Below are 21546 nucleotides of genomic sequence, written 5' to 3' on the forward strand. Positions count from 1 at the left end.
GCTCACCTCCACCCCACCGTGTTGGTATCTAGCATCTGTCTAGCATCCCTCCTGCTCAGGGATGACAAAACACACCAGACTTTGCTCAGCCCTGCACTTTTTGGGACACAAGCTGTCCTGATTTAAAATGTATATTTAAATATATAAACATATGTGTAACTAAATATATATAAAAATTTGCAGGCAGATAGTGACTTTGCTTTGCTGCCTGGCTTCTGTGCCACAAGCACTGCAGTTTGCTTTGTGTTTCTTCCTGTGAACCTTTGCAGTAGCACGACTGAAACGCTTTCCTGTAGCTCAATACAGTGTCCTCATCTCAGAAGTGATATTGATGGAAATCCAGCTGCTTACCTTATTATGATTTCTTGGAGATCTGTTTGTGCAGACTTTGCTTATAGAGCCCTTGTCTCCAAAGCAGGTAAGACCGGAAATTTGCATCTCTCTCTGAAAATATTTGACCGTTTGTAATGCCTGTAAGATGGTTAAAACATTTTGCTCTCTAAAGCATGGTCTGGGCCCAGGCAGGGAGAGAGGCAAGGCAGCATTCAATACACTGTAGCTGGTTTTTAATCGACACAAAAGCTCCATTAACTCCAATGGCACACACATCGCCCAGAACTGCATCTGGTTTTGTGCATGGGCTGTTTTTAAGCATCTTCCTGATCTTACGTGAAACCAAATTAGGCTAGTTATTTGGCTAATAATTCATTCATTTATTTTCCTCTCTAAAATTTCTCTTCATATTTTAATATCCAAGATATGCAGATGAAATCACATTCTTATTACTACAATACTCATAAAGACTAGAGAGAGAGTTGCTTCCCATTTATTAACAAAGAGACCATAGAAAAGATACTGGTTTTTTTGAAGTAACGTAAATAAATTGCATAGTGACAGTAAGTAGATTCTCTATTTAAATGCTCAGCTATTATTTAGGCTTGTAAGTAATAATTATAAAACTAACGTGTGTATAAGTCTGTAATGCTCAGCACACTTTTCAGTATGAGATACTGCTAAGTAAACCTCTTTCTCCTGAGCAGATCTGTAACTGTGCTACTGGAGGTCACATTATACTTATTTCTGTGTTGGCTTATGCCTTCCTGGTTTCTGCAGAACCTGATATCTTTAGTTACCTAGAAAAAGTTCACCTTGTAGTTCCAAAGTGAAGTATTCATTTTCTGAAGATTTTAAAACATAGCCTGACAGATGATGTTCATGACGGCTATTAACATTAGGCTTTGGTATACACATCTTGCATATATGTAATCAGTACAGTGAAATGTAATTTAGAAAAGAGTTACACTATTCTGTCCACTCAAAATACAGTATTTTGTATCCAGGATTGATTTTCCTAGGATTGATTTTCCTAGGATTTCAGGAGCCTGGCAAATATTTATTGTAATAGAGTAGCTCATGTATCTGTTAAAATATTCTGCTTCTTTAGACACCTGGCTTCATGACTGATCATCAAGATTAATTCTAATCCTACTCTGTTATTTAGCCTGGCTTGTGGATTTTTCAGACAACTCTTTTTTTTTTTTTTTTTCCTTTCTGACAACATTTGTTGAAGGCTGGATTTCAGTCATTTGTGCTTTAACAGCTTTTAAAAATACCTCAAAGAATTTGCTAATGTATCACTTACAACCTTTGTCCCTCTTTAGATGAGGAGTATATACTGAGAAATGGGCAAATCATCTACATTTCATTCAAATCCAGATTTTAGAGGAATAGAGAAACGCAAAAGAAATGCAAGCCCTGGGAGCCGCAGTGATACCTACTCCAGCCTGTATCCCACAGACGTTTTCTGTCTTGAGCAAGGAAATTCCCATCTCAAACTGCAACATTGCCTTTGTTGTGCCATTACCCCTTTGGCGGCTAATATAGGAACAACCCTCGTTTAACATGTTAAGTAAAGCACTTTACACTGATGTAGTATTGCAAGCGGTTGGTCTGGAAATCTTAAAATGAAGTAGCTGGTCTTGTGTATGAACTGTTTACAGCCCAGTTCATTATGACTTTGTGTGAAGACCCTGTAGTGGATGTGCTTCTCTCATTTGATGACCTTTAAAATAGCTGGTAGACTTACAGAATGTTATTTTTCTAGTTGTATAGTTCAGCTTTCCAGCCAGGCTTTGCCATTCGAGATTGAACTTACAGTGACTGGAACGTTTAACTGCTAAGTCCAGTATTTTGATAGATCTGTCAGAGACGGAGGATAAGTGCAACTAAAATGAAATCATTTTCCCCAAGCCAAACTGAAGAGCTAAGCTGAATCAATCTACACTATACTGGAACAGACTCTTGTGAGAAATATAATATTTTTCTCTTGGCCAAAGCATTTTATTGCCAATGTAAGAGTTCTGTATAACTGTGCACACTGTTTCACTTAAAAGTTGGCTCTCCATTACAGATAAACAAGACCAATACAGCTTGCTGCACTCCACTGCAAAGGCAATGCATTCAGAGCATGTCTATTTTCCACTTTAAGACTGCTTGGCAGGATCGTAAGATAGAAATCATAGAAAACATAAGGCAACCTACCCTACTCCCCTACTCTAAAGCCAAATTTGTGTAATCCCCAACAGATTTTTCTAAAAGACCTCCATCAATCGCGACACCACAGCCTCTCCAAACACCACTCTGGGACATCACCACCTTCACGCTGAGAAAGCTGCTGCTGCTGCTGTATTACCTGATACGTCCTCGCTGTGCATTGAACTTTGATTTCTTCTGTCCGTGGAGATACTTCCATTTATTTTGCCACAGCAAAATGGTATTTGAAGATGGTTACCGTGGTCATTCTTCTGTTAAAATGCCCTGCATCTTCAGTAGTTTTTTAGATATCTGATCAGTCTTGGTATTCTCTGCACTATCTTCAGCTGGTCTGCACCTCCCGTGAAGGGCAGCATCCAAAATGGGACACAGCAGTGGAGTGAAGGCATATAGCAAAGACAGCAGGGCAGAGGGGCTCTACAGGAGATGGGACCATCCACCCTCCCTCAGCCCTTTGAATGCAGCAACCTCAAACTCTATTCCTCCCACGTGTGGCATCCTTGGGTCACTGGCAGGAGAGACAGAAACAATAAGAAGCTGCAGGTCTCTGGAGGGTGATGGAAGAGGTGAGGGAGGAGACAGAGTGGTGTGTGGGCACAAAATGGGTGTCTCAAATGCTGTGGCAGCATTGTTAGCTGCTCCTCAGATACCATTTGAGTATCACATTTACGGTCACACTACTATGTATGTAATGTACATAGTTATAAATACATATAGTGTATTCACCGATGTACCATATATATGTATATATACACATGATACACTTGATACCTATATTTTCAGCAGGGTCTCTGAAATTTGCGACTGTACCTTCTTTGTAACAAAGCTGCTGTGTATGGGTTGGAAAAATGTAATATACGTTGTTTGTTAACTCTGTTTTTTCCCCACTGTAGAGCTGGTTTATCAGCAGTTTCCCTGGGTTGCAAGCTGGAAGCTGCCTGATACACAAGCCTGTGGAGCGGTGCGTTTGATGGGAAATGCCCCACTATGCAGGTGGGGGTCAGCAGCAGGGTACTTGCTTACAGGGTGGTGAATGTGCCCATCTGGGGGGATCTCCCAATGTATATAATTATGCCAGTAGATGGAAATAACAGAAGGGAGAATTTTAGGCATGTCTCGAATAAAGGTGGTGATGGCATTAACAGATTCAGAGTGCAGGTTTATTTTCCTTGCTAGCTGAGCTGCAGTCACATGCTATGAATATGTAACGGGCGATAGGGAGAGGCAGAACATGGCTACCAGCTGTAATGTGCCCATGACACAGGTCTGAACTGCTTTGCTCTCACGGAAAATTTTGTGGGTTTTAATGGCCATATTATCTGGATGTTGTTTAGATATCTGCCAAAACATTCTCACATCTGTAGAAGGCTGATCATCTTCACCACTGGGAGATACTGACTTTGGATTGCCCCTCATTCTGTATTTGGTAGAGGTGTCTAAAAAGCTCTCTGCTGAGGGAATAATGACATTGGCATCCCACTAAAATGAAAACAAAGCAAAACAACCCCCCAAAAAACCCTAATTGCTTGAAAATATTATTTCCATGCACTTAGTCAATAGGTAGTAGAAAATAGTCATGTCAAGTAATCTTTAAGAATGGCTCAGAATCCTGCAGTTATTTTAGAAATTGTCTGCTTCATAGATAACCTGGTTTCCCACCAGCCTGGCATGTCTGAGCTGTGTGTTTATCATGTTTCTCCCATGATATACTTGGTTCTGCAGTGACATTGCCAGACAAACCCAAAAATTTACAGAAATTTTGCTTTCAAATTAGGAGGAGGGAGCTGGCTTCTAGATCTAGAAATGTGATTTCTTATATGTCTAAAAGTACTTCCCTTGAAGCTTAGCCTTTGCCAAATAGAAATAAAACCAAACCAAAACAAAAAATCCCCCAAACAAACAAAAAAACCATTGTGTTGTGGCCTGGAAAAGTTATGTGGTTGCACACCTCTGTCCGAGGACTATGTAATCTTCGCTCTGTACACAGACTTGGTCTGATGTGGCGAGAGACGAGCACACAAGGGCCAGCCTGGGCTTAGCAAATGGGCTACACTTACAGGCCTAGCTCCCTCTTCTGTGTTAAAAAAAAGGACTGGTATAGGGATATAGCAAAGCATGGGGTTTCTTAAGTTCTTTCCAACATTTACAGTGCTTTCAATTTATATTGTTTAATGGTACTGAGAGGGGGAAAGGCAGGTGTTCTTCACTGTACATACTGGAATATAAAAGTGTTAGCCCTTCTATAGAGTTGTGATTTTCTCTTTTACAAATGGTTTGTAAAGAAACGCTGCAGACAAGACCTATCTACAACATCTATAGCTTCTCTTTTCCAGGCTTAGTTCTTGGATTAGCCCTAGAAGGCTGTGCTGCTGCAACAAGACCTTACCTGGGCAGCAGGCTTCTAAAACTGGTGTGATAAACCTCCCCTGCGGCCAGCTACCAAGAAGTTCCCTGCCAAATTCCTCCAGGTGTTGAGCAGATGTGGCTCCCACACAGGCACATCTCCCTGCCAGGGATCATTCCCTTTTCATTTGAAACTGTTATTCCAGTGGAACTTGAGAGGCTATGGAAGCCATTTACAGGCCAGTTAGTATAATCTGATTAATAACATCAAATTATTGTTATTTTTGCAGTCAGTTAAAACAGTGAAATTAAATAAAGCTTCCCCCAGAGAGGAGGATGTATCTTGGAGATGAAACCCTGTGCTTGCTGCTGTGGTCCAGTGCCTGTGCCTTCTCCCTCAGCATCCGTGGCAGGAGGAGCTGTCAAGGCAGCCCGGAGCTGTTTTGTAAGGAACATCACAAGATTGCTCCTTCAGCTGACAGCCTGCATCTATGTTGACTCAGACCTTATGAAAGCATTTCCCAAGGGTAGGTCCAGATTTGTTCTCTGTTTGCAGCTGTTACCTTAATAGCGCTTTGAAGTGGTTTCTCTTGGACAGAAAGTGCCTCACTGTATAGCACTAGTGGTTAAGCATTATTTATTTAATTTAATGTGTTTGGTGTTTAAATAGAAAATGAGGTGAAACCCCAAAGTGGCCCAATTTAAAAAATTAAAAAGTGGAATTAGCAACAGAGAGAACCCAAGATGGGCAGGAAAATGTGAAATGAAGTTGCAAATGGCACTGAAGCATAGAGAGAGGTTAGTCTTGCTCCAAAGGGCAGGACTCCAAGGAAGCATAGGCACAGTGGGACTGTGCAGATGCTCTGGCCAACTGAGGCACTCAAGGAGAGGCTGGAGCAAGGCGAGCCAAGGTGAGGCCTGCAGGAAACCCCCCATAGGTGCAGCTCCTGCCTGGGGCCCTGTTTGGCACTGTTGCACGCAGTCGAGGAGCTCTCTTTCCCAGAGGGATGGGATGGGATGGGATGGGATGGGATGGGATGGGATGGGATGGGATGGGATGGGATGGGATGGGATGGGATGGGATGGGATGGGAGGATGCGCTGTGTGTGGTGGAAGAGGCATAACACGATTCGCAGGACGAGAGACGTCTGAGCCTGTACATCAGTGACGGGAATACTGGGAGGGGGGTGTCTGGACCTGCCCTGGCTGCATTTCCTCCAGGGTCTCTGCAGTGGAGCTGAGGATGGTTTCCACAGTCACTTTCATCCCTCAGCTGTGTGCATGCCTGATGTAAAGCTCTTGGAAGACTAAGGAAAGCAGTCTGAAATAGCACCCAGAAGTGAATGGGGAACTGATGGAGTTTGTTGCCTGTAAGACCGAGGCACATGTTTCCCAGCTGTCCTGGAGGGGAGCAGCAGCATCAGTTCCATACATTACTGGAACAGGGAGAGCCAGAACTTCTGCCCACTATAAAAATAGTTGTCCTGAGAGTCAAAGGCATGAAAAACAATTCCTGGGGATAGGACTAACGTGAAAAAAAAGCACATTGACAAGTTCAAAGTGGTCCATTTGTAAACTTTCCAATATGCAAAAGAAAATCAAGAAAAGGTGCTTTATTAGCCTGATGATGAATGCATAGAGCATAGGGTATGGGCAAGGTTGGTGTCATTAATGTGAAGGATGCAAAGGTGAAGACTAAATTGAGAAGAAATGCCCAAACACTCTGTGGCATTTCTTTTATGCTTGTAGCTGGAAATAACTAATGCAATCTCTGCAAAGCCTTCAAGCTGAAGATGAGTTTAAATCTTCCTCTCCTTGTGTGTGTGCATGTGGTGTACCATGGATTTGTACATCAAAATAACTGAGCAAAAACTGCTTCTAAAGTTGTAATCCCATAAATACATTTTTCTACCAGTTTAAAGGTAATAAAATACAATTAGTGGCAGCTGTATTTTTTTTTAATCTTGTAGACACTGTTTTCACAGTATGGACAGAAAACTAACCTCACATTGGCCATTGCACAGATGTCTGATTTTATTTAGTCCCAACCAGTAAGGAAAAATCAATAAGCAAGAAGTGAACAACTCAAGCACATCAGTCATATAAGCAGCATTACCTGATCACACATCACTGTTGTAACAGACTAATTTATAGGCAAAAAAGTATCATATCTAAATTGAACAGTCAAAACTATTTTCCCTTTTGAGGATTGGCTTGCTTTTTATTTCCTGCTAAAAGAAAGAAACCTGTTTACAGATCATAAGTGCCTAGTGTATAGTGCTCTATGACAAATAAATACATGTATTATGCAGTGGGTCAAATTTCCCTCTAAGGTTCACCATTGTAAATGAGAGGAGAAAAGGATGCAGTGTTTGATTACTGGAGCTTACCGTTTCAACCCACCATTATTAAAAATGACTTCATACATACTCCATGGACAAATACAGCAAAATGTATAAAATGATAAAATGTCAGTGGCCACGTACCTGGAAGCCTCTGTTCGTGTCCACCATCTAAGAAGACCAGATCTGAGTCCAAACTCACTATAAGCAGCAGGAGTTTGGTAACAAAACAAATCCCTGTCCCTGTGGGAAGATGCTGGTTAAACCACCAGCAACTGGTTGTTCTTTTACCATGTAGCTCACCACAACTCTGGAATGCATCCAGATCCTGCATAGACAAGCATGGCAGAAAAACCCATACACCACACATATCTACAAAGTCTCCATTGTGTTTATGCATGCATACATTTCAAAATATGTCTGTTTTATTTGAATAAAAATCTGGTGCTTGTCTTAGATTTTTTTTTTCCTTTTTGTTGCTAGCAAATCCCCTTTATCCCCTTTAGGGTAACTTTGCAATCTCTTTGTGTGCGTGTGCGTGTGTGTGTGTGTGTGTATGTGTATGTGTGTGTGTGTGTGTGTGTGTGTTTGGGAGGGGAAACCCCTGCTGGCATTTGAGGGCATGTTGTATCCCCACCACCAAACAGGATGTTTCACTCCTGTACAAGAGTCAACAATATTTAGCTGATGAGTTAATCATTCAAGAGAAAGCAAAGGAATGTAAAAACTAGGGTTGCCTTTTGCTGTAGGAAAAATATAAATAATGTTTTCTTCCATTCAGTAAGGCACTGTACTTTTTGGGGGTGACCACAGTCTTCACCTTTGCCTTCTCATGTCCTCTTCTTCCTTGAGGCCCAACCTGCTCCAAAATGCCCCAGAAAGGTATGACCATAAAAGGTTCTCTGCCATGTGCTGTCTCCTGGCTGTTTTCATCTTTGATTAAGCAAAACTGAAACCAGCATTTAATCCATAAAGCTGGAAATAAAACTGGAGGGGGAGGGGTGGGAGAATGTTGTCACTGCAGCCAAAGGGCAGCTGAGTAATTTGTCTGAAAAACAGCCCAATGTGGTTTCCTCCAATGTTTTCAAACTCTTTCACATGGAAAAGAAGTAGAGCCATAGCAACTGCAATAATTATGGTGCATAGATAATTGCCAAGAGGCACAATCTTTCTGAAATATTTGTGTAGCTTTTCCAGTATATCTGATCTTTTTCCTTAGCAACAACAGCTGAAGTGTTAGCCATCATCAAGGCTCAGAGAAATATTCCAAGCAGGAGGAATGAACAGTTCTTCAGCAAAACCTGCATAATAACCAACATAAGATTCCACTTCTTCGGTGGATTTGAGTTGCTGTTATTTAGTGAAGGCTTTTTGAGCATTTGTTAAAGATTATGGGAACTGGAAGTATGACAAAGGACTGGGCTGTATCAGTATGCTTTAGGGCTGAAAATATGCTTGGACGGGGTGCCAGTTCAAGTCCCCCAGGGCCCATGGGAATGTGAGACCCACAGCACATCTTGGAACGCATCCTCCACAGGAGCAACCAGTAGCTTGCGAGCAGCCTGAAGGGGACAACACTGTCACCCCTGGGCTTCTGTTTGTGTCCACTGGGTAGGGGCTGAGAATCATTTTTCAGGCACTAAGACATTCTTCCAGAAGGTGGCAAAAGGTAAACTACAACAATGTAAAAATTTAGACCCCGTTGCCAGCCCCACATGGACTTTGGTCTGGGTGATGAAGCTATTGATCCTTATTTCCCTGTGGTCTGTATGCCTCTTTCATGTAAGGACCACCAGAACTGGAGGGGAAGCCCTTGCCAGACCCCTCTTAAATATCAATTGTATTAGACACACCGTTAATCACTGCTGTAATCATTTCTAAACTTTCCATTAAAGATTTCCAGCAGCTCTTATCCTTGCCAAAAATCTCTCCTTTTACTGTCAGTGATGAAATCAGCACCAGTTTCAAGGGTACAGAGTTAAGATAATGCTGAGAACCAAGACTATAACATTTTACGGACTTCTAATTTGGCCTGGTTCAACAGCTCTCTGGGGTAGAAAATACAACAATAGCTAACAGCAGAAACAGAACCAATTACTTATTTCTGAATTAATAAGTTGTGGCACAGTCTGTGAGTCATTTCCTTGCTGAACCATTATTTTTTTATCCCATCAAATTTGCTCATGGAGTAATTATCTGGAAGACAGGAGTAGACAGGGAGGGTTTTTTCGCAGAGCAAATTTAAAGAAACATTAATATCTTGTAAGACCATGTCCCAGATGATTCACTGATAACCTTTTACAAGCATTTACAGAATGGAGTTTGTGTAACACTGCCATAGCTAACAAACTACATAATGACAGAGGAAAAGGAAAACAACAGAAAATATTTATTGACATAGTATGTGCATCGTATAATGTCTCAATATAGCAAAGGTTTGCATTTATTTTCCCAAATGAGTTGTCATTTTGTGCAGTTAAAAATATTATAAAAACACATTTTTGAAGTTTTCTGTCAGTCTTTAAGAAGTTAAGAACATTAAAGAATCATCAAAGATACCTCCGGAGGTTTTTAAGCTAAATGCTATGTCACACTTGGAGAAAAAGGCTGGTGCAACAGGGATTCAAATATACTTCCAAATGCACTTCCAAATCCTTTGTGCAATTTTAAGCTTTCAATTTAACATATTCTTCACTTTTTTTTCCCCGTTCATTCTTTAATCCAGGAATTTGTAAATGGAAGTATCTGCAATATGCTGTGCCTTAAAATTAGAAACAGTTGATTAAATTTCTACAAAGATACCAAACACAAACAGAAGATATTTGAAATAAATTGTTCCCTAGAATTTGTATATACACGCAAAAAATGGACCCAACATTTAAATGCTTGAAGTCTGAGATTTTTTGTTTGTTGTTTCTGTTTGTTTGTTTGTTTGTTTGTTTGCTTGTCGTGTTTTTTTTGTTTTGTTTTGTTTTGTTTGTTGTTTTTCTGTCTTTGTTGGTTTGTTCATTTGTTTTGTTTTGTTTTCCAATGTGGAACAGTCTTTACAGAAATCCCAACAAACATTGAGGTTTGAGAAACTTTCAAGTGAAAAAAAACCTCTTCACCCACCCCACCCTCGGTGCCCCACAGTGATGGGAAGTTCACACTGAGAAACCTTTTGGCCAGGACATGGATCTGTTGCTTCCCAAGGACCCTAAATGAGCACAAGCATAACCCCTGTAGTTTGGGGCAGGGATTATAGACCAGGGTCAAAACCCCCTGCCTGACAGTTGTACCTGCCAAAACCTGAACCTTCTCACAGCCCTTTCCTTGATGCCCTTGGCTGGGAAGAACAGCCTCGACTTTAACAGTGAAAGGAGATTGTTCATGTAACTTATGTTTTTTACATCTTAATTTATACCGTTACTCCTTTATCAGCTGCCTGCTTTTTCTGACAATAGGTCCCCCTGCTACCTTGCAGCCATCTAATCTCTTACTTTTCACACTTTCTTTATCCCTTGCATACCACCTCCATCTTCCTGCTCTTCTATACCATCTTTTTCTCCTGCTCTCTCTTTCTGTATTAATCGCTGTTTGCTGCCAGGTCATTCCTTATCAGCAGAACAGGAGGAATTCCACAGATGCAGATGAACAATTTTTTTGCTTAAGCCACATTCTGTGCTGATTCATCCTCCATACAGACACATACATCTGCAAAATTCGGATGGTAAATTATAAACTGAGTCAAGGAGTTTTTAAAAGTATCAGGTAGTCAACACCTCAGGTAAAAGAAATATTTTTTGCTACCTAATATTGTTTTTCTTTTGTTAAGATAACACAAAGTCAGATTTAACTTTTCACATTGCAGGTAATCCCCTTGACTTCCATCGTAAGTCTCAGAGCCCCAAATTAAACTCATGCACAAATGCCTGCAGAAGCTGGTCTCTGTGTGTTAATGGTTTGTATATGAGGTCTGTCTTTGGCCCAGGAAAGACTGACTTGTTAACTTTACAAATTGCCAGTAGCCCCCTAGCAGAAAAGGGATTTGATTGAGTTTTTCTCCTAAAGCCGGGAATACAGTCAAATAGAAAGATCTACTATAGGAACTGTTACAGAAGAGCATTAGTACTGATGAAAACAAATGTTGTACAGCCTGGCACTTGAAAGAGGGAAAAATCCTTTGGGGAACATCACAAGGGCTCTGTCCCCTTCTTGGGCTGGAAACCCAGCCTTGATGCTGGTGTCCTTGACAACAACAGAGCTGATCTACTTACTGAGGACACCCACTCCTTGTATTTTCTCATAGACGACTAGATATCACCTGCAGTTTTTTAAGGAAATCTGAGATGATCACAGCTTAGAAATTCTTGTCCCATTTGCAGCGGCTGGTACCAGACATTGACCTCCTGGGGTAATGTATAAGCATTCAATTTGTGAACTATTTCAGAAGTCCCTGTAGTAAGCAGCCACAACGCCTACATAGAGCATTTCCTTCTCTATTAGGCCAAGTGGTAGACTGAAATGCTGCCCAGCATGCAAATACAACAGGAATAATATTTTGTCCCCGTCTTCTTGAGCCTGCATTCCCTTGTCTGAAGGTGCTGACCCAGTCAAAACGGCACACGCTCTACAAGCCTGTATATTTGTGTGTGTTTGTGCATGTGCATTCAGACACAGAGGCTTGAATATAGTTTTGATTAATTTTTATGTTGCTCTGGCCAGCCTCTCCAATCTCTTAGTACCACAAAACAGGGCACTGAGCATCTAATACTTATCCTCTGAGGATAAAAACTTGTTATCAAGCCTGGTATGAGAACTTGAGGTTGTGGCTGAGGTATTTATGCTGAATGATTATTATAACAAGACCATCTGAAAGCTGATGTCAACACTTTTCATTCTTACGTTGTCCTTGATTCCCAGTCTAACAAAGAAATACGTTATATTTCTGCTCCTAAGGAGTACAACTAAATAAGACTCAACAAAACAAAGAATTTGCTAAGCCACCTTATTGTGGTTTTGGACCCAAATCAACAATAAGAATAATCGTAACAAAATCCATGGACCTAGGTAGACTTGTATCGGATTAACAACGTGGTACCTTATTTGTCACAGTAACTATGGAAAAAGGCACTTAAGAAAAACATTACAGAGCCAGCTAAAGAATATTGTAGGCCCATTGCATAGTGTGAGAGTATTAAACACTGGACTGAGGTGATTTAAAATTACTGTCAGCAAAGCCATACATCTTAGTAGAGATGTTAACAACAATAAAAAATAATTAACCTTAAAGCCTTAGACATTAGTTTCTAAGCTTATGAAATTATTATTAGTTTTCTGCAATCACACAATATCACAAAATTTTAAAAAGAAAAGGGGAAAGAAAAATGTTCCCTGAAAAGGCTGACATTAAAAGAAATAGTATCTTTTAAAATGACATCTCTTTCAATTAATGAAATATTGTTAGAGTTATGGTAAGGAAGCAAGTCTTAAATTTTTATGCTTTGGCAATAATATGACCAAGAAAGTTGCCTGCACATTCAAAGGTTTTATACTTTCGATCATCTACAAAAAAGTGGGTTATTGAAATGATCTTATTTCATCAGAAGATATTACAAGCATATTTTAAAGATACCAACAAACAAATACTGTTTTAAAATCTTGTTATATTTTTTTTCTTCAGCACAGGAAGAAAATGTCTTTTGGTCAGCATAAACTTATGATCAAAAGAATGAAGTATTGTGGTAGTGAATAATCATAGAAGTATTGAAACCCAAAGGATATGATTGGAAATACACAGTATCATTTTATCTTATTAGATTAAAGTAGCACCATAACAATCCTGTGTGCTTCAAGATTTTGATATAAAATAAAAGATATAGACTTGTGTAGCAGTCAACAACAATTTTTAAAAGGTGATTTGTGTTTAAAAGTGTGTAAAAGGTAAGCTCTCTTTGTGTTTTCATTAAATACATGGTTCAGAGCAAACTTATTGAATGAAACTATTTGTTAACTATCACTAACACCAAACAAGATATCTGTTATAATGTACAGGACAGTTACTCTACCATTCAGAAGATGGTATAATTTAGTTGGCAGAATTTTTTAGTTCAATCCTGTAACTCCTGTTGAGGTGGAGCCTGAATATGACGTGATTAAAACCACCCATTTTGCAAAACCATATAAAACCAACCTAAAATATTGCTTTCCAACTCCCAGTCTAATACATACTATGCTATCTATGAAGCTGAACTCTTACAAAAGTAATTTATAAAACCCAAAAAAAATGGTTAGCATCCTAAAAATCTGTGAAGCTCTAAATGATTGTCAAATAGCCACTTCAGAAGTCAGTGACTTCTTCCAGTGGTAAAGCTAAACATTTGACTAGAAACTAAACCTACAGCTCTCCAAATACTAATTAGTATGCAAATGCATGTGTTTAAGACATACAGCTTCTCAAAGAAGATTTAAGGGCATTAAATTACATCCTGATGTTTCTTCTTCTTGCAAACATGGAAACTTGTATGTTCATTAATTTCTTCTTGCTGTTTTTACTGAGAAATGAAGTGAAACTTGTCTTTAAGGTCCTCTGCTACAGAAATTCAGGATTTCCAAAGAAGTGTTCCTGCAGCAACCAGAGGAGGAGGGTTTCCAAACTAACAAGCATGAACTAGACTGTTGCTTCTCATCATGGAGCTGTGGTCTTCAGAGAATGCCAAAATAATATCTTGTTCTCATGCAGTTCTCTGGATCACCCCGCACACACAGTAATGTGCTGTATGCACAACTTGCATTGAAGAATTGGAACAGAACCCTGAGAAAAGCAAATCCATTGGGAGAAATAGATATTGTTTAATAACACCAGTTTGAGATATTTCACTCCTTCCCTTGGAAAAAAAAAAAAAAAAAGGCAAACAGGTGTACTCATCTTTTTCCTGATGCGAATTATTTGAATTTATCATGATTGCAAATAATATAAATATGGTTGGGATTTTAAGTGCATATCTAGAGCTGATTACAATTAGAAATATTTTTTTGACAATTCTACCCCTCTGCCAGCAATTCAGTGTTCCTCAAGTCACCGTAACATTACTAGTGAGCTCTGAGTTTAAAAGCATCCTGACGTGGAGTGATGTTCTTCCAGTACCTGCTGCAGTAGACTTTTGCTCTACGGTAATGCGGGTGCTAAGCGACTTGGACTCAGATCTCTTCAGCCCTGTGTGCAAGTCTCATCATTCCCATGCAGCCAGAAGCAAATCTGGGCATATTTGAGAGGAGTAATTCTTACTGCTACATTGTAATCCTGCTGTTCACCATTGACATCCACCCACTGATGGCCAGAGAAAACTGCAATGATCTTGCGTTTCCACTTCTTTTTGTTTGGCTCCTTGAGACGGAGATAGACACCAGATCCAGTGGAGCCAGACTCAGCATCACAATACTGATAAAAGAGATCGTTGGACTCATCAGAAATGCTACAAAATCTATAGACCAGCTGCCCAGACCGATCATTGTCAAAACCTGAGAAGTGGATCATACTCCCAGGCATCATTTTGACTGTCGGGCTGATTCCCAGCTCCATGTATTTCCTCTTGTGGGGACGCTTGAGCTCCAGAACAGCATAATCGTAATCCAGGGCAATATCCCCAGAGACACCCTTAAACCAGCCTTTCGGGATGTGGGTACTCTTCACCCTGGTCCACTGGAAGGAGGGCATGCCATCTGATGTCTCCTGCTTCCTCCCAGATCTCCTCTGCTTTCTCCCATCACCTTTGGATCGTCGCCTTTTTCCTGTGGCAACTTCAGGGTCCTCTTGGGCCGCAGAAACTTCTCTCCTACTTCTTTTACCACCTTTGCGCTTCCTGCCATCGCCTCTGGATTTTGTCCTCATCAGGCCCACCCTCAGCCTTTTGCTGCCTTTAACATAATCCTTGCCATTGTGCAGACAGTGGGCAGCTGTTAGCACGTGCTTGGGAGAAATGAGAACACCACTGCAGCCGGTAGAGATCTTCACAGCTGTGTTGAACGGAAAGTTGGTCATAAAGCGCTTGTCATAGATGCTGAACCTACTGTCTGTTCCATATATCTGCCTCTTCTTTCTCGGAGACCTTTGTGTGGTGGTGTTTCCAACTGGATCAAGCACTGGTCCAAGGACATTCACTTCAGTCAGGGTCCGTGTGCCATTTTCAAAAACGGTCTCATAGGATAAGAGGTCCTTCAAGTCAGACAAGCTTGGCACCGGCAGTTTCCTTTGACATTCAATTCCACATACACTGTTCAGCTCTAATTTGGGTTTTGCTTCAAATTTAGGGCTGTCAAGGGAGAAAGTTCTTCTGCTCACAATCTGGGGAATCTTCTTTAAGTGCCAAGTAAAATCTTGTTCAGTTTCTGTTCCATTAGTGAGACCCAATATAGGTATGCAAAATATGAATAGCAGTAACATGTGCTCCATCTTATCTATTTTTTTCTAAAACAAGAAAGAGAAATTTGAAAATACACATTGGAAATAAATACACACAGTTATCTTAGTATCTTCAAAGTACAATCATGCAATATTAGCACTGGCATCAGTGGAACAGAATTTAGCACTCTTCTCAAAATTAAAATGCCTCAAATATTCCCTGTATTGCCTTTGATGCTTTCAACAGTCTCTAGCAAGCTGGGTGCAGATGAGTCAGCCAACATCCATGCTGAGCTACCTACTAGAAGGTGGAAACAGCTGAGTTTTACCTGCTTTTCCCTCAGCGGGGCAGCAGTCTGAGTCATTCCATTCTGTACAACAACCTGGTTTTATTTGTCATGTAGGAATGTAATTATGTTTTACACTTATCTTCTCTACAGCTGCTTTCCCCAACACTGCACATTTTTAATACTCAGCTGGACAGGGTGCCAGGCTATCTTGTCTAGACTGCGCTTTTGCCAATAAAGGTTGGACCAGATGATCATTGAGGTCCCTTGCAACCTGGTATTCTGTGATTCTGTAATACTGGTTGTGGGTAGAACATGGTTGTAAACTACTAATATGTTCAAAAGTCACATCCAAAAGTTGGGATCCAGGCAGAGATGGACAGACAGGCTGCACTTGTGAGACTTAGGAACCCTTAGGAAAACAGATCAATTGTGGTCTCTCATTGAACAGCCAAAAAGTAGCAGCTTTAAGTGATGTAGAAGTCATCAACACTTCTGCATTACTCACCCAGCTAGGACCTGTGAATCTGCCTGCTATGTAAAATGTCACTTTGCAAATTCCTCTCCCAAGGAGCCAACTTGGAAAGATCTCCTTGCCCCTTTCAAAGTTTATGTTGTCTGGATGTGACAGATGGAGCAACCTGGGCACCTAAACAGGGTGGCAATTGTCATCGTAAATGCTTTCAGCTTCTGCTGCTCTGAAAGGCACCATTATCCTGCAGATCCTGCCTTGCATCTCCCTGTGTGCCATGGCCACCAAAAACTCATTCATTTCCTATGTGTGGGTGTCTGATTCTCTCTCAGGATGTCAAAGAATTTCAAAATCCATGGTTGGAAGGGACAGGTGAGCGAGGAAAGTAGAAGGCTGCTGGTCTAGAGGAGTCTCCTGGTTATATACATGCAGGGAAGCCCAGCCAAGTAGGAGGGACAAGTCTGCTGACTCATCACATGTCTTTTTCCAGCAGGATCCCACAAAGGCTGCAGGAACTGTGCTGTTTGTTTCTTATGGTCACTTGTGGAAAACACCACCTAGATAGGGTGATGTGTCACACAAAGAGCTAATACTTTAAATGGGAAAGACGAAAAGCAGTATTATTACCATCTGTAGTTGGGAAACATGCAGAAAGAATGTAAAATTGTTAGAAGTCTGTGACAGAGCCAGAAACTGAACCCAGAAGTCTCGATTCAGAGCTCAAAACCTGACTGAAAATACCATTTTTCTCCTTTGGCAGCAGTGATGTCAGTGGCATCAGTCAACTACTGGCCACTATCCTTGGAAAAGCTGTGCTTTGTTCTCATGTCCTTCATTTCAACTACATGGAAACCTCAGCTGTGTGAAAAAAAAAAGGGCCTATGATTAAACTTTAAAAGCCAAGCAATTCAAGGATATGTATGCGGTTAAGCTTTCTGGTTTACATTGTAATGGCAGTGTAAACCATGGCAAAGATAACTGCTTTCCTTTTCTTGAGCTTAGTTTAGAATAATATGAGCACTGCCATCCATTGAAACAGCCTGGTTACAAGCTACCCAAAGATCTAACATGAAAAAGAGGAGTATGTGTGCAACATGGAAAAAAGAGTGGTAACATGACTTTAAAAGCTGTATAATGGACCGACAACTCCTATAATTTTGAGGCATCTTCATCATACAGACATAGCTCTTGTCTGTAAGAGGTAACAATTACCACTAAGCACTACGGTTCAAACATAGCTTGTTGCTTCTGATGTCAAATTCAGAGGGTGGTTTTGTTTTAGCATATTTTTTGATGCTTTTCACCTTTGCCTGCACGAAACACCAACCTTCACCCAGAGTTTACTCACTTGGATATGTATAAAATACATTTTACAATACAGTATAAACATACCCACCCTGGCTTTGAAGTAGCTAACTTGGGTTTTGGAGAAGATGTATGGACTTTCATAAAGCATCTGGAGTTTACAGTGACTCACAGGACTAAGCTCTGGGGTCTGTGCAGTCATACTAAGAGCTATCTGAAGGTTTTAAAAGCAGAGCAAAGTCATCCCAGGCACAAGATTTTGCAGATAGTCAACAGTTGGCCATACCAGTTTAGGTTACTGGTATAGCAGAAATGCACATACAGAAACATTAACTTTTATATATGAAGTTACCTTCAAAGTATTGCTTTGGTTATTCCTCAATTACTAATAAGTTTGAAGAGAAATTATGATTAAATATATATGGATAAATTATAAAGTGTCAAAATAAAGATATATTATGATGTGAGAACATAAGAATAGATTTTCTGGACTAACAAAAGGTCCACCTCAACTAAAACAGATGCAGAAAAGCTGGTTTAAATTTGCTTTGCTCTAACATAGCTGTTGAACAGCTACAAGGTATTAAGAAACCCAGATCTTCTGTCAGGCTCGAGAATGTCTTTTCTATGTTCTTTCCTAGAATATTCCTCCACTTCTAAAGCCTTTCTTGGGGTTTGGTCATTTGATATTTCTCTGTAGTTGAGTTTTGTGAGCCCTAAGGAAAGTTCATTCACTAACTGCTAGTTCATATAGAAAATCTTAGATGTCCCTGGGTTGATATCATTCCACTGTGATGGCTGAAGTCTTCCCAGATGGACCCATAAACTAACTTTTCTTTATACAGTGATTTTCTGCAAGCAGATGGGTGGAGTACTATGGCTCTCTTTAAAAAGGAAAAAAACAAAACTCATAACCCTGAATACATGCATTGGAGTCTCCCATTTGAAATACTATACTCAAGTGCTCTCTATTTACCAAAGCAGTCTTAGAAGCCAAGATTTTCATCAATCATAATGAACCACTTGTTGCTTGTAATGAGCTAAATACATTTCAGAAGAACTGGAAGAAATCCAAGCCAAGGAATTTGATTAAAATGGTATTTCTCACTGCAGACCAGAGCAGTGGCCCTACTAGGCAGCTTTATCATTTACAGCCATGCACTTAAGCTCTGTTTACTAACCTGATCTCTGCTGTTTAAGCAAGGCCAACTTCAAGCACCAGCAATGTCAGCAGTAGCCATGGCATATTTCAGGTTGCCAGCAAGGGGGAACACAGGGGCTCCTCTTGCCAAATAATGCGGATGGAAATGTGTAGAGGGCTGCAAAGACACTTTTGCAGGGTGAGAGAAGGGGAGAGAAAATACAGTCTCCAGAGGAAGGAGGAAAGGCCCTGTGAAGGCTACAAGCTGGAAGCAAGAAAAACATCTCAACATCTTACTCACACTTTCCACCATGCTGTTTTCCACTCTTCCTCCACACCCTAAGCTGCTCTGCCCTCTCCTTTCCTTCCCTCCTTTCCCATACAAATTTTGGGTTGGCTTACGGTAATTAGAACCCTTGAGCCAGCTCTGCCTTTATGGTAGGATAAATTGCTTCAGAGAAGACAGAATATGGAAACTAGAAAGTGAGAGAGAGTTCCCCAGCCCCATGAGAATGTTGACATTCTCCCTCCAGTTCCCAAACCCAGCTGTTAACAGTGAGGACTCCCTGTTCGGTGGCATTCCAGCTGCCAGATGTATGTATACAATTAAAAGTATTTTCAGTTCTTCTCAATTCTTGCTTCCAACATCAAATCTCTCTGCATTCACAGGACAAAATCTACCCGTGTCCTAAATTTTCAGGATGTCCTTCAAATATTTTGATAGCGTGACCTATCTTAATCCATCAGAATGCATCTCCAATGCTCTGGGGAAGGCCTGTAGTTGAAGGGAACTAGAATGTTTCTCTTCACGCTACCTCAGACAGAAGAAAAGTTGTGTCCAACTACCTGACAGCATTTTATCTTGCTCTGTTCGGTGCAGTCTCTGCTCTGGGGGTTTGCTTTTTATTGTAGGAAAGTCAGCACATTTCAAACTATGTTTACATAATTTTAAATGCAATTTTCAGACCATAAAATATTAGAAGCTGCTACACTAACCACCTCCTTTAACTGCTTTTGGCCTTTTTCTCAAAGTGGCCTGAAAGTTGGAATTCATGGTTCTTCTCTGACAAAGGCAAACAAAGAAGAAATTTTTGAAATCTCACATTCCTTAGAAGAAATCATTACCCTAACCTTACCTGCCACTTCCCCCTTCACTCCTCCTGGTGTATATTGGTGCGCTGATTTCATCCTCCCATCTGACTTACATAGAAAACCCCACACCGACTCTTAGCTCTTACAAGATTTAAGCAGTTTCAGGAGGCAGAGGAAGAACTTAATTTTGCACGGCAGGCGTTGCAGCTCATTTCTGAAATCACACACGCAGGGGGAAGCAAAGAAAGCGTGTGATGAATGGCAGTGGGGACAGTGGCTTCACCTCCGACGGGGCTTTCCTTTTCCCGGCCGCCCCCGCCGCGGCCGCGGGGCGGCGCGCCCGGACAGCCGGTGGCCCCGCAACGGCGGCCGGCCCAGCTTCACCCTCTGCCTGTCGTCCCCTGGGTCCCGGGCTGGTCCCCGTCAGTCCCCGCTCCTCCCAGCCCTTCCCGCCGCCGGGCTCGTCCCTCCGCTCCTCCGGGCCGGGGGGAGGCGGCCGGGAGAGGCCGTGTCCCGGCCGCTGCTCCACCGCTGAGCGGCTCCGGCCGTCGAGCCCGGCCAGCCGGGGCGGCCCCGGGCAGCGGCCCCCGGGAGGGGAGCTGGCGGGCACCGATCAGGCACCAGTCGGAGGAACGACGGGGATACTTTGCTGGGATGGCCGCTTTTCCACTGCCCGTTCCGTTACTGCCGGCTGCTCTTCTGCAGTGGCACGTTAAAGCCCAGGGTTCTCCTGAAATGGGCCGAGGATTGGGAGAGGACGGCTGTAACCCTACAGCTCTTGAGCCGCCCCCGGTCCTGCTTTCCGCGGCAAGCTCTGCTTTTCTGCGTCTGATCCAAAGGAGTTCCCTTTCTCCTAAGCCTGCAAGTTAAATACCTTGGCACAGCTTTTTTTGCCATTCCAAGATAAATCTACTTCCAGCAGTGACGGATCTGGATGAAATTAGTGTCAACTGCAGAAGAGTGCGGGGCTGGTAGCGCGAATACTGAGGGTATGAATCAGAAGTAAAGGAGAGGTTGTTTTGAAGGGTGAAGAGACTCCTTGCCTGCTCTCCGCAGAGGACACATCACAGACACAAAACCCTGAAAGCCCAATAAATATGCCACTTGCTGCCGTCCCGTTAGCCGTCTTGTGAAAGCAGCTTTTTTTTTTTTCTTAAAAAAAGGACCAAATAAATGCGTCACGTTCTAGTCCTATCAAAAACGTATCTAGCAGGCTAAAGGGACAGCAGCTTTATACAAAACCCTCCAGCTGCCAAGCCCGAGGCACGGACATCGCTCAGCCTAATTTTTTTTTTTTTTTTAAAACGACTCGTGTAGTAAGAACGACATCGGAAAAAAAAAAAAAAATCACCTTACGGACGTTACCTTGGACTGCCCGGTCCCCGGCCCCGAGCTGCCCCGTCCACGGGCGGCCACCCCCAGCCCCCATCCCCAGCTCCCAGGCTTCCCACCGAGCGCTGCCCCGATCGGGTCTCTCGGGCCAGCCTCTCCCCGCCCAGGGCCGGCGTCGGGAAGAGTTTCTTTCATACCTGGCACCCCGCAGGACGAACGGAGAGGGAAGTGACCACAGCCCCGGGGCGCTGGCTCCCCGCTCCGCTCAGCGCCACCCGCCCGCCGCCCAGCGCCCACGG

General features: G+C 41.9%; 1 protein-coding gene across 3 annotated transcripts; it reads right to left on the reverse strand.

Moving 5' to 3' along the window:
* Positions 1-9605: 9605 nt before the first annotated feature.
* PRSS35 (serine protease 35) lies at positions 9606-21541 on the reverse strand. Of its 3 annotated transcripts, XM_065834610.2 has the most exons (3): positions 21445-21530; positions 18864-19001; positions 9606-15684 (listed from the first exon to the last, which is right to left on the reverse strand). In XM_065834610.2, the coding sequence occupies exon 3, from the start codon at positions 15667-15669 to the stop codon at positions 14428-14430; it is 1242 nt and encodes a 413-aa protein (XP_065690682.1). In that variant the 5' UTR covers positions 15670-15684; positions 18864-19001; positions 21445-21530; the 3' UTR covers positions 9606-14427. The 3 variants fall into 3 exon arrangements, with proteins under 3 accessions (XP_065690682.1, XP_065690681.1, XP_071662915.1); XM_065834609.2 differs by lacking the exon at positions 18864-19001 and having other exon boundaries at positions 21445-21541; XM_071806814.1 differs by lacking the exons at positions 18864-19001; positions 21445-21530 and adding an exon at positions 17119-17217.
* Positions 21542-21546: the final 5 nt, after the last annotated feature.

The sequence above is a fragment of the Patagioenas fasciata genome, chromosome 3 (genome assembly GCF_037038585.1).
Source record: "Patagioenas fasciata isolate bPatFas1 chromosome 3, bPatFas1.hap1, whole genome shotgun sequence".
NCBI classification, from domain to species: Eukaryota; Metazoa; Chordata; class Aves; order Columbiformes; family Columbidae; genus Patagioenas; species Patagioenas fasciata.